Source organism: Artemia franciscana, chromosome 5 (genome assembly GCF_032884065.1).
Source record: "Artemia franciscana chromosome 5, ASM3288406v1, whole genome shotgun sequence".
Taxonomy (NCBI): Eukaryota; Metazoa; Arthropoda; class Branchiopoda; order Anostraca; family Artemiidae; genus Artemia; species Artemia franciscana.
In genome coordinates this window covers 36,454,802-36,466,615 of record NC_088867.1, presented here as the reverse complement: position 1 = coordinate 36,466,615, position 11,814 = coordinate 36,454,802, and the positions used below count along the sequence as shown (strand labels likewise).

The window sequence follows — 11,814 nt, the reverse complement described above, 5'->3', positions numbered from 1 at the left end:
CCTTCGTATATTTAATAATTTCCGTTCGTTTTGAGTTTTAATACTACTCCTTACTTTCAGTTAAAAAAAAAGCTTGTTTTTTTTTTTTATTTAATTTCTGATCATTATTCAAATAATGCCAGTAAATCTGGCTCATCCTCCTTAAAATAACCCCCTTCACGAAAGACTCCTCCGTGGAAATTTCTGCAAACATAAAGTGCACCCCCCCCCCGTCAAATTCCCACCAGAGTTCCATCATCGTTGGACGCCCTTCCCGTAAAATTGCTTGCGAACGATTCAGCCTGTAAAATTCTCCTTTGCATTCTTCCATTTGAATAAGACTTTAATCTCTAATCGATTTCTCGATCACTCCAGAAATGCCCCCTTCCGTGGAAATTATTTCCCAGAAATCAAAACACGCGCAAAATAGCCCGCGTGTAATTAAAACTAAATTTTAATGACATAATTTCGGCGAAAAAAGGCGTGGGAGGGGGGCCAGTTGCCCTCCAATCTTTTTGGTCAGTTAAAAAAGGATACTTCTAGGAACATTATCTCAATACGATCACCCCCTAAAAACAAAAAAAAAACGCGCATCCGTGATCTATCTCCTGGCAAAACAAGCAAAATTCCACATTTTTGTATACGCTACTACTACTACTACTAACAAAAACTCAACACAACACGAAGCCGCCTGAGACCAACACAGCTACGCACGCTTCTCCTCCATTCCAATCTATTCAAGGCCTCCCTCTTTACACCCTCCCAGAAAGTTTCCTTTAGATCTATCTTTATGACATCTCCCCACCCCAGATCAGGACGACCTACTTTCCGTTTAGCCCTAGAAGGTTCTTCATCCGCTTTACGAAGCGCCCATGCTTCAGAGCCATATTTGATTTGCAGACTTATCTTCCTATTCTTCCAAACTTTTTTAAATATGAAAAAACACCCCGAGCCTTGGCTATTCTACTTTTAACATCTTCACTGCTCCCACCGTCTTTACTAATAATAGTACCAAGGTAAGTGAAGCTGCCCACCTGATCAATTTTCTCGTTACCCAACGTTACCTTTTCATCTTCACTTATTCCTAGCCTTAGTGACTTAGTCTTCTTAACATTCATTTTCAAACCTATTCTAGCATCCTGAACTCAAAAACTTCTAAAAATTCGTTCATTTTGCTCACACTTTCATCTAGGATGTTTCAATCATCAGCATAATCTAAGTCCAGGAGGGTTTTTCCTCCCCATTTGGTTCTGTAGTCTCCCATTGCCTTTCCTGTGCTCCTTAAGACAAAGTTCATCCAAATGATCCATATACAGGGGGATAGAACACAACCCTGCTTAATTCCTGATTCAATACAAAACCAGTTGCTAGCCTCATTTCCTACCTTAACCGCAGCGGTAATATTCCCGTACATAGCACTAATCACTTATATGTATTTGTCTGGTATACCATATAAGGATAAGACACCATATAAAGGTAAGACCTTTGCTAAAGCTCTTCTATCAACAGAGTCAAACGCTTGGTTATAATCTATAAAACTAAGGACCAAAGGTGTTTGACAACTAAGAAACTTCTCAATTTGATCGAAAAACCCTCTACATTTTCTAAAATCGCACTGTTCTTCTCTTAAAACTACGTCTACAGCAACTCTCAGTCTAAAAGTTTCATATTACTAAGCTATTTGATACCTACAGAGACCAGACTAATGCCTCGATAATTACGACACCCATTTTTATCACCTTTCTTATATAGTGTTTTAATTAATGATTTCCTAAAATCGTTAGGTACTCATAATCTTCAGTGACTAATTTCTGACCTCAGAGCCACCATATTTAAAAAACTCATTTTCCATACTATTTGCACCTGCAGCCTTATTATTTTTTAATCCTTTTAGTACTGTCACTAATTTTTCCTCACAAAACAAATCTTTCTTCACATCCAAGGTATCAAAAACTTTTTCATTTTACTCTATATCTTTTCCTACAACTGTATCTCGGTTTAGCACATTCTAAAAATATTCCGCCCATTTCTCTTTAACTCTATCCTAATCACTAACTGTGCCCTCGTTCCTATCTTTCACTGGGACAAGTCCGGATTGACAACTCCCTCTCAGTTTATTAACTTGCCAGTACAATATTTTACTATTATGCTGTCTAGCTGCATGTTCCAGATACTCAGCAATTTTATCCATGGCCTCCACTTCACACCTCCTTTGTTCATATTTTAATGCTTTAATTTTTGTACATAGGAGCTTGAAAATTCATTAGTAGGGTTCTCTGGCTTGCTGAGCATGATGGCGTAATTTTCATTAAGGTTTCTTGAATTTTAGGGGTCCCTCCCATATCTAATCAATCAGGAAAATTTCCTCAGAATCGCAACTTCTAATGGGTAAAACTAAACTTGGTGAATTTTATATATTTGGAATCAGGATAAAAAACAACTCTTTTGATGTATTTATCATTATCAAAATTCCGTGTTTTAGAGTTTCGGTTTCAATGGGGTCAAAGCGCTCCTTACTTATAGTTCATAACTCTACGAACTTTTTTATCTTTCTTCAATGGTTCCATTTATAAACAGACCCTGAAAACGACCAAATTTTTTTTACCAAACACTCCGCATGGAAGGGGTGAAGAAAGAAACCTGTGAGTTACTTCTTCTCATTTGATTGGAAATTAAAAGTTTTAGAACCCCGCTGTAAGGGCTAAAGTGATTGGAAAGCCACCATCCTCCGTCTCATGTCCTGCACTTCTACTTGCCCCCCTCCCGTAAAAACATGATGTCAGTTAAGAGTTTGTAACTATCCATTATGTTCAGAAACATCAAAAGGTTTAAAAGGAATACCTCCGGACTCAACACCTCCTCCATGGACCCAGAGGCAGTAGCCCTAAACTATAGAAGTAATAAATTGTTGACAGATGCTTTAGTAGAAAAGGTGTCCATGTTTGGTATCGGTTGTCCAATCAGCTAAGAACTCTTAGGGATAGTTTGTCAGATCAACATTCCCAAGGGTCCACTCTGGAAATAACAGGCTAACCTTAGTAAATCAAAAGACTCTACGTGCACCAAGGTTTTAACATTATCTGCAATATCTCGGGAATGGGTTGGGAGACAAGGTGACTTTCAGGGAAGTAAGAGGGCAATTTGGCCTTAAATTTTGACCTGGGTCACGGGGATACAGATAAATCAAAAGACACTATGTGCATCCAAGTCATCAAAATAGTATATCTGTGACAGCTGAGGAACGATTTGGGGGATAGAGCTGAAACTTCAAGCTTTGTTACGGAGAGGAAAAAGAAGGAACAAGAAAAAAATTTCTGTCAGGGGGACAAGAAAGAGATTAAAAAATATTCCTTTCTGTTAAAAAAAAACGCATTTTTATTCATTAAACGACACTGTCTGGATCAGCGTATCCAGACCATTAAAATAGCATATTTGCAACATCTTGAGTATAATTTGTGTTATAAGTTGAAAATGTCAGACGTGGCAAGGGGAGAGTGGGAGGGAGCAAGTGGGTGTTGAATTTCGACTTGAAGGGAGAGAGGCAGAGCTAAATAAAACAAGAGCTAAGAGCTCATATGGCACTTGTGACGAGGTCGAAAGAGCCAAGAGCTCATATGGTATGAGCTCTAGCAAAATTCTAGGAATCAATAGATTGCTTTAAAAGGAAAATCAGAGGCTTAATGCCGGTCGGGATATAAAATAAGAGCTCTGAGTCACGAGGTCCTTCTAAATATTAAAATTCTTTAAGATCCGATCACCCACTCGGAAGCTAAAAATACCTCAATTTTTCTAATTATTCCTCTCCCTTCAGCCCCCCAGATGGTCGAATCGGAGAAAACGACTTTATCAAGTCAATTTGTGCAGCTCCCGGACATGCCTACCAATTTTCATCGTCCTAGCATGTCCAGAAGCACCAAACTCGCCAAAGAACTGAGCCCCACCACCTAACTCTACCAAAGAGAGCGGATTCAGTCCGGTTACGTCAATCACATACCTACGACATTTATAAGCGTTTTCCAAGATTTTCAGTTTCCCCCTCCAACTACCCCCAATGTCAAAAGATCTGGTCGGGATTTGAAATAAGAGCTCTGAGACATGAGTTCCTTCTAAATATAAATTTCATTAAGATCCGGTCACCCGTTCTTAAGTTAAAAATACCTCAATTTTTCTGATTTTTCCAAATTAACAACCTCCAGCTCCCTCAAAGAGAACGGATCCGAATCAATTATGTCAATCTCGTATCTATAACTTGTGTTTATTCTTCCCATCAAGTTTCATCCCGATTTCTCCACTCTAAGGGTTTTCCAAGATTTCCGGTTTCCAAGATTTCTGTTTCCCCCCTCCAACCCTCTTTGTCCCCGGATCTTCTTTGTCCAGCATCTGAGACCTAAGATTCTTCTATATATCAAGTTTCATTAAGATCTGATCACCCGTTCGTAAGTTACAAATACCTCATTTTTTCTAATTTTTCCGAATTACTCCCCCCCCCAAGTCCACCAAAAAGAGCGGATCCGGTCCGGTTATGTCATTCACCTATCTTGGACTTGTGCTTATTCTTTCCACCAAGTTTCATTCTGATCTCTCCGCTTTAAGCGTTTTCCAAATCCCCCCCCCCTAATGACACTGGATCCGGTCAGGATTTAAAATAAGAGATCTGAGTTTCGAGGTCCTTCTAACTATGAAATTTCAATAAGATACGATCACTCTTTCGTAAGTCAAAAATACCTCATTTTTTCTAATTTTTTAGAATTAACCCTCCCCCAAACTCCCCCAAAGCGAGCAGATCCGTTCCGGTTATGTCAATTCCGTATCAAGGACTTGTGCTTATTTTTCCCACCAAGTTTCATCCCGATCCCTCCACTCTAAGCATTTTCCAAGATTTTAGGTCCCGCCCCCCAACTTCCCCTTAACTGGATCCGGTCGGGATTTAAAATAAGAGCTCCGAGACACGATATCCTTTTAAAAGTCAAATTTCATTAAGATCCGATCACTCCTTCGTAAGTTAAAACACCTCATTTTTTTAATTTTTCATAATTAGCCCTCCCAACTCCTCCCCCAACTACCCCAAAGAGAGCGGGTCGGTTCGGTTATTTCGATCACGTATCTAGGACTTATGTTTATTTTTTACCACCAATTTTTATCCCAATCCCTCCACTCTAATCGTTTTCCAAGATTTTAGGTCCTTCCCCCGAGCTCCCCCCAATGTCACCGGATCCGGTCGGGATTTAAAATAAGAGCTCTGAGACACGATACCCTTCCAAAAATCCAATTTCATTAAGATTCGATCATTCTTTCGTAAGTTAAAAATACCTCATTTTTTTCAGAATTAACCCCCCCCCCAACTCCCCCAAAAGAGAGCGGATCCGTTCCGGTTATGTCAATCACGTATCTAGAACTTGTGCTTATTTTTCCCACCAAGTTTCATCCCGATCCCTCAACTCTAAGCGTTTTCCAAGATTTTAGGTTCCCCCCAATGTCACCGGATTCAGTCGGGATTTAAAATAAGAGCTCTGAGACACGATATTCTCCCTAACTTCAAATTTTCTTAAGATCCGATCACTCCAGACCCGTAAGTTAAAAATACCTCATTTTTTCTAATTTTCAGAATTACCCCCCCCCCCCCCAACTCCTCCAAACAGAGCAGATCCGTTCCGGTTATGTCAATCATGTATCTAGGACTTCTGCTTATTTTTCCCCACCAAGTTTCATCCCAATTCCTCCATTCTAAGCGTTTTCCAAGATTTTAGGTTCCCCTCCCCAACTCCCCTAATGTCACCGGATCTGGTCGGGCTTTAAAATAAGAGCTCTGAGACATGTTATCCTTCCAAACATCAAATATCATTAAGATCCCATCACCTATTCGTAAGTTAAAAATACTTCATTTTTTCTATTTTTTCTGAATTAACCGGTTAATACCAAGCGCCATTAAAACATTACATGGTACAAAGTTATCAAAATGCCGTATCTTCAATATCTCGAGAATAGCTTGGGGCATCAGTTTGAGATTTTCCAGGGAGCAAATTTAAACTTTTCAAACTTTGTCTTGAGGAAGAGGATGCAGGAGAGGGGCTAAACATGTTTTCTCAGATCCATATAAATCTTTTTGCACACCAAACCGCTATGGGACCTGCACCTATTCACGGTTAAGCAGCAAGAAAAACCAAAAGACAATATGTGCTGCCAAGTGCCCAAAATAACACATTCATAATATCCTGGAATCTGCTTGAAAGTTTCGCCACTATGAGTCCCGTTGGACCAGGATCTATTCCCAGTGTAATAGCTATGAAAACTGTCATAAACCATGAGTAACCAGGTGATCGAAATAGCGTATCTGCACTATATCAAGAAAAACTCAGGGATCAATTTCAAATTTTCAAGAGGTAATGGGAGCCAAAGTTCAAAATTCAAATTTTGACTTATGGGAAAGGCTGTGATAAATTAAAAGGATCAACATATCCATGTTATCAAAATGGATATCTGCAACAGCTTTGGGAGAGAGAGAGAGAGAGAGAGAGAGAGAGAGAGAAGAGAGAGAGAGAGAGAGAGAGAGAGAGAGAGAGAGAGAGAGAGAGAGAGAGAGAGAGAGAGAGAGAGAGAGAGAGAGAGAGAGAGAGAGAGAGAGAGATCGAACTGAAACTTCTGGAATGTTAGGGGAGAGAGAGGAAGGGGACATCGTACTTTGTGTTTATGGGACGGCATGTAAGGACCCATAAATACGTGTCTCCAATCCATCGAAACAACTTGGACGCTTTTAGCCCACGTGGAACTTTGAATCTTCATGGTGAAGTAGTGAAATAAACGCAAAATGGTAGATTCATCCAATCGATCAAAATAGTTAATATGTAATGTATCAGAAACGACTAGGGGGATTGTGTTTAAAACTTTCTCTGTGTTTTAAGAGGGGACATAGACTTCAAATGCTATGGTTAGGATAAAAGCGTCAAAACATTTTTGTCTCTTAAATATTGACTCGTCAGAAAAAGGACCGATTAGCTACTAACTATAAGTGACGTGTGATATCTGAAATCGATTCAATTCAACAAATGTTGTTTTCTCAGATTTAACTAAAGTTATAGGGTATGTAAACAGACACAAGAAACTTCTTTTTGCAGAAGGGGTATAAACATTTTATTTTTTTTTACTGATTCCTGACACTTAAAAGTGACTCGCAAGAAACTTGAAGATAAAAATAAAGGTACCAAATCTGGTTGCGTTGATTATTTACGTCTGACTCTTTTTTTCTTTCTTTTTTTAAACAACAAAGCACACTTCTTTTCAATATATCAAATAAAAAAAAATTCAGCTGAAAGTAAGGTGCTACACTAAAACTTTAAACAAACAAAAAATATTCCGTGTATGAGGGGGACTGTCCCCTCCTCAAAATCTCACTCTTCACGCTGAAGTTTTTCAGTAGTAAAAAAAAAGCTTCTTATGCAATCAAAGGGCCTTTTTCTTCAGCACTTATTTTAAAATAATTAGAGAAAAAAAAAACTAAGCTTAAAGAGCGAAGTATTGAGAAGGGGGCAGCTCCTTCATATACACAATAATTTCTGTTCGTTTTAATGTTGCTCTTTACTTTTAATCGATTTTTTTTATTGAAAAAATCAGTTTATTTCCTTTTTAAATAAAATTGAAAAAAGTTTTGCACAGAAAAGTAAAGATTCATATTAGAAGCTAAGACGACCGTACGATAATTAAAACTGAAACGAAGACAAATGGTGTCGAAATTACCAATGAATGAACAAAAACTAAACGGTCATATTTTATAACAAATAATCACAACAACCATAAATAGAAACATAAACTTTTAACTAAAACAAAGAGAAACATGAATTAAAAATCAAGTCAAACTTCAAACGAAGAAAAACAGGAGTATGACAACTTTTCCCTAAGGCTCCAAAATGACAGAGTGTCATTTGGGCTTTGCTGGAACCAAAACATATTTTAAACATTTTCTCTCTTGTAAGTACAACACAGAAAAATTCCCAAAAATTGCCGACTTCTAGGATTTCATTTTATTATATATCAAACAATAAGTATATTTTCATTAGGTCTTTCCAACACTATAAGGGTGAATATTGTGGTGATTTTGGCTTTCTTTCTTATGTGTTGCCAAAAAAAAACAATGTTCAGAGTACACATTGTTTATAATAAAATGTAAATGATACGCAAGCCATCTAGAAGGTTTGAGGGAGCGACAGGGGTGTGGGGAGGGGAGTTAGCACCGTTCTTATTTGTAAACTTTGATTAGCTTTTTTTATATTACGACCAATAAGACAAGCTGCAATACAATGCAATACAAATCGTCTTCAGTAGAATTTCGATACCAATATAGCCTTTAAAAGTTTAGGAGGAGATGGCTTTACCACTGTTTGTAGCAATATATGTTTGTTTTAAGTTTGACTGGATTATTCATTTTGATTTCTGGTCGTTTTAAGATTCACTTATCCATCTATAGAAGCATGTGTTATCTTTATATTTAATGCGATTATTCATTTTAATTGCTTTTTGTTTTAGGTTTGATTTGTTAATTGTCAGTAATTATTATTTTTTTAGGTTTGAATTATTATCTTACTTTATTTCTGATCGTCATGGAGTTTAACTGAGCTCTTTTACTTTTCTTTCAAAACCCTTTTTTTAAAAGAGTTTTTCTTTTTTAAACTAATACAATCTTGTACTGGATACTTCAAGGTCAGCTATTTTCAGAATGTTTTTACTATACATTAGAAGATAACTCCAGTTACTAATTATTAGTATTTTAGGCTGCGAGAAGAAAAAAGTGGCTTTGACGGAAGTCCAGCGGCTTGTGGTTAATCAGAACTTCAGCCTATAGTCATCATAATTTAATGTAAAATATACAAGAATCTAAAAAGTGCCAGAGAAAAGGTGAAAAAGATATGTACCTATAACTTATTTTTTCTCGAGACTAGACGCAATACGAGTACGTCTACATTTGATGGACAACTGTTCCTGGTGAACGATTTAAAAGTATGGTTTTTGCGAATGATTTCAGCGTCTCTGTATTCATGCGTTGAGTGCGCCTTGTTCAACCTGTCGTTGATCTTGGATAGGATTTAAGGCAATTTCGAAGCTAAACATTCCTTTTCTGTTAAAGAGCATAGTAAGCTCGATTACTCAAAATTCCTAGAAGCTCTAAAAGCCTAAAAAAAAAAAAAATCTAAATATATCTTTTACGCTATGCATGGCAAATATATACACGGTAAAGCAGGGGCGGATCCAGAGCAGAATCTTGGGGGAGGTCCATTGTAACAAGGGCGGCAATGAACAAAATCTTGAGGGGGGGAATTTGACAAAGGTGCCATTGATTGACCAAATTGAAAAATTAACTCTAAGAAAAGGAGTAACAAAAAGAAAAAAATTAAAAAGGGGTTTTTAGAAAAAATCGGGAGGGGGGAGCCTGGATCCACCAGCTCGGAAAAGCAAAAAATTAAAAATTAAACTTACCCATCGGAGGTAATGCACCAGAAAAACTTTTCAAACCAGAAAACATGCCTAGCCTTTTGAATAGTTGAAGTAGTGGCAACTTCCCGAAGCATTTGCTTTGTCTTTTTCTCAGCGCTCTTAAAAGCCTTTACTGAAGCTTCAACAGTCTTTTTCTCTTTCTTAGTAGCAGTTCGTTTCATATCGTAGTACCTTTAATGTAAGCAGAATGAAAGAAAAATTATGTTTAATAGAAAATTAAACAAAAAAACAAATTTTTTTAACTGAAAGTAAGGAGCGACATTAAAACTTAAAACGAACAGAAATTACCCCGTATATGAAAGGAGCTTCTCCCTCTTCAACGCCTTGCTCTTTGCACTAAAGTTTGACTCTTTCTCTCAACTCTACTTTTTAAAACAGTAAAAACTTTAGCGTAAAGAGCAGGGCGTTGAAGAAGGAGCAGTCCCTTTCATATACAGGGTAATTTCTTTTCGTTTTAAGTTTTAATGTCGCTCCTTACTTTCAGTTAAAAAAACTTGTTTTTTTATTTAATTTCTGAACGTTTTTTAGTTAATCCATGTTTTGATTTCGGCTCTCCACAGATGAATAATTAAAGCAAAATTTGCATATTTATTTATTTGGCTAAATGGCTTTCCCATAGTTTTGATCGAATGATTTTGCGAAAAAGGGAGGGGAAGGAGGCCCAGTTGCTCTCCAATTTTTGGGTACTTAAAAAGGCAACTAGAACTTTTAGTTTTTACGAACGTTTTCATTAGTAAAAGATATACGTAACTTACGAATTAGCTTACGTAACAAACTTCTATGTTCGTATGTTTTTATTACGTATATGAGAAGGTTCGCCCACTCGCCAATACCTCGTCAATAATTCTTTGCATTAAAGCTTAAATTTTGTCCCCTGAATCACAAAAGCCGTAGAATAAATAGTTGAAATTACTAAAAATCCTTCAGCGTGAAGAGTGAGGTATTACGAGGAGGTGAACCCCTTATATGCGTAATGTTTTCTGTTCGTTTCAAGTTTTAATGCTACTCCATACTTCCAGTTGAAAAAAACTATTTCATATTTATTTTCTCATTGTTTTTTTTTTAATAATGCTAGAAAATGCTGCGCCCCCTTTATGGAAGTCTTCTTCCCCCATGACAAATTCCTCCATGGAAAATTTCCCCCACAAAGCCCACTCTTCTCAACCCCCCCCTCCCAACCGAAAAATCCCCCTGAAAACGTCTCTACATTTCCCAATAACCATTAATATATGCAAACACTGGTCAAAATTTGCAACTTCCAGCCCCTCCCACGGGGACTGTGGGGGAGTAAGTCGTCCCAAAAGACATAGTTATAAGGTTTTTCGACTATGCTGAATAAAATGGCTATCTCAGAATTTTGATCTGACTACTTTGGGAAAAAAATGAGCGTGAGAGGGGGCCTAGGTGCCCTCCGATTTTTTTGGTCACTTAAAAAGGGTACTAGAACTTTTCATTTCCGTTCGAGTGAGCCCTCTCGCAAAATTCTAGGACCACTGGGTCGATACGATCACCCCTGGGAAAAAGAAAAAATAAAAATAAAATAAACACTCATCCGTGATTTGTCTTCTGGCAAAAAATACAAAATTCCACATTTTTGTAGATAGGATCTTGGAACTTGTAGGGTTCTCTGATACCCTGAATCTGATGGTGTGATTTTCATTAAGATTCTATGACTTTTAGGGGGTGTTTCACCCTATTTTCTAAAATAGGGCAGATTTTCTCAGGCTCGTAACTTTTGATGGGTAAGACTAAACTTGATTAAACTTATATATTTAAAATCAGCATTAAAATGCGATTCTTTTTATGTAACTATTGGTATCAAAATTCCGTTTTATAGAGTTTTGGTTACTATTGAGCCGGGTCGCTTTTTACTACAGTTCGTTACCACGAACTGTTTGATAACATTTTCCAAGTGCACTAAAAGCAGCTTTTATAAGGTACCATGGTAATTTAGCAGTTCAGAAGCCAGATCCATTAGATTCACAGGAGACTCGAAAGCGAAAATCAAACATTGCGAAAAATCAAAAATACACATTGCTGTCTGTGATTGTCCCGGTGGAATAAATCTCAAGGATTTGAAAATTGTTCGCTCATCAACCTGAGTATGGACATTCAACCACAATTCATTCTGGATCTAAAATTGTTAGTCAGCTTTGGACTTACAAGAGTCTACTGGTTAAAAAAGAGATCAATCCATCGAAAAATGAAATAAGGTGGATAGTTTCTTGGTCAGAAGACGAGGGGATCTACAAAAGATGACACCTATGCTATTGAGTGGCAACGACTGGCAACATGGTGGACATAATGGGACATGAAATATTTTTTTTATTAACAAATAATCAGTTTCATTTT

General features: G+C 37.3%; 1 protein-coding gene across 1 annotated transcript in view; it reads right to left on the bottom strand.

The window, feature by feature from the left end:
• Positions 1 to 11,814, bottom strand: part of LOC136027348 (ribosome quality control complex subunit NEMF-like) — a 123,784-nt gene that overhangs the window by 39,348 nt on the left and 72,622 nt on the right. Inside the window, exon 10 of the mRNA XM_065704505.1 lies at positions 9,445 to 9,633. Coding sequence (XP_065560577.1) covers positions 9,445 to 9,633 — 189 coding nt within the window. The remainder of the gene's footprint in view (positions 1 to 9,444; positions 9,634 to 11,814) is intronic.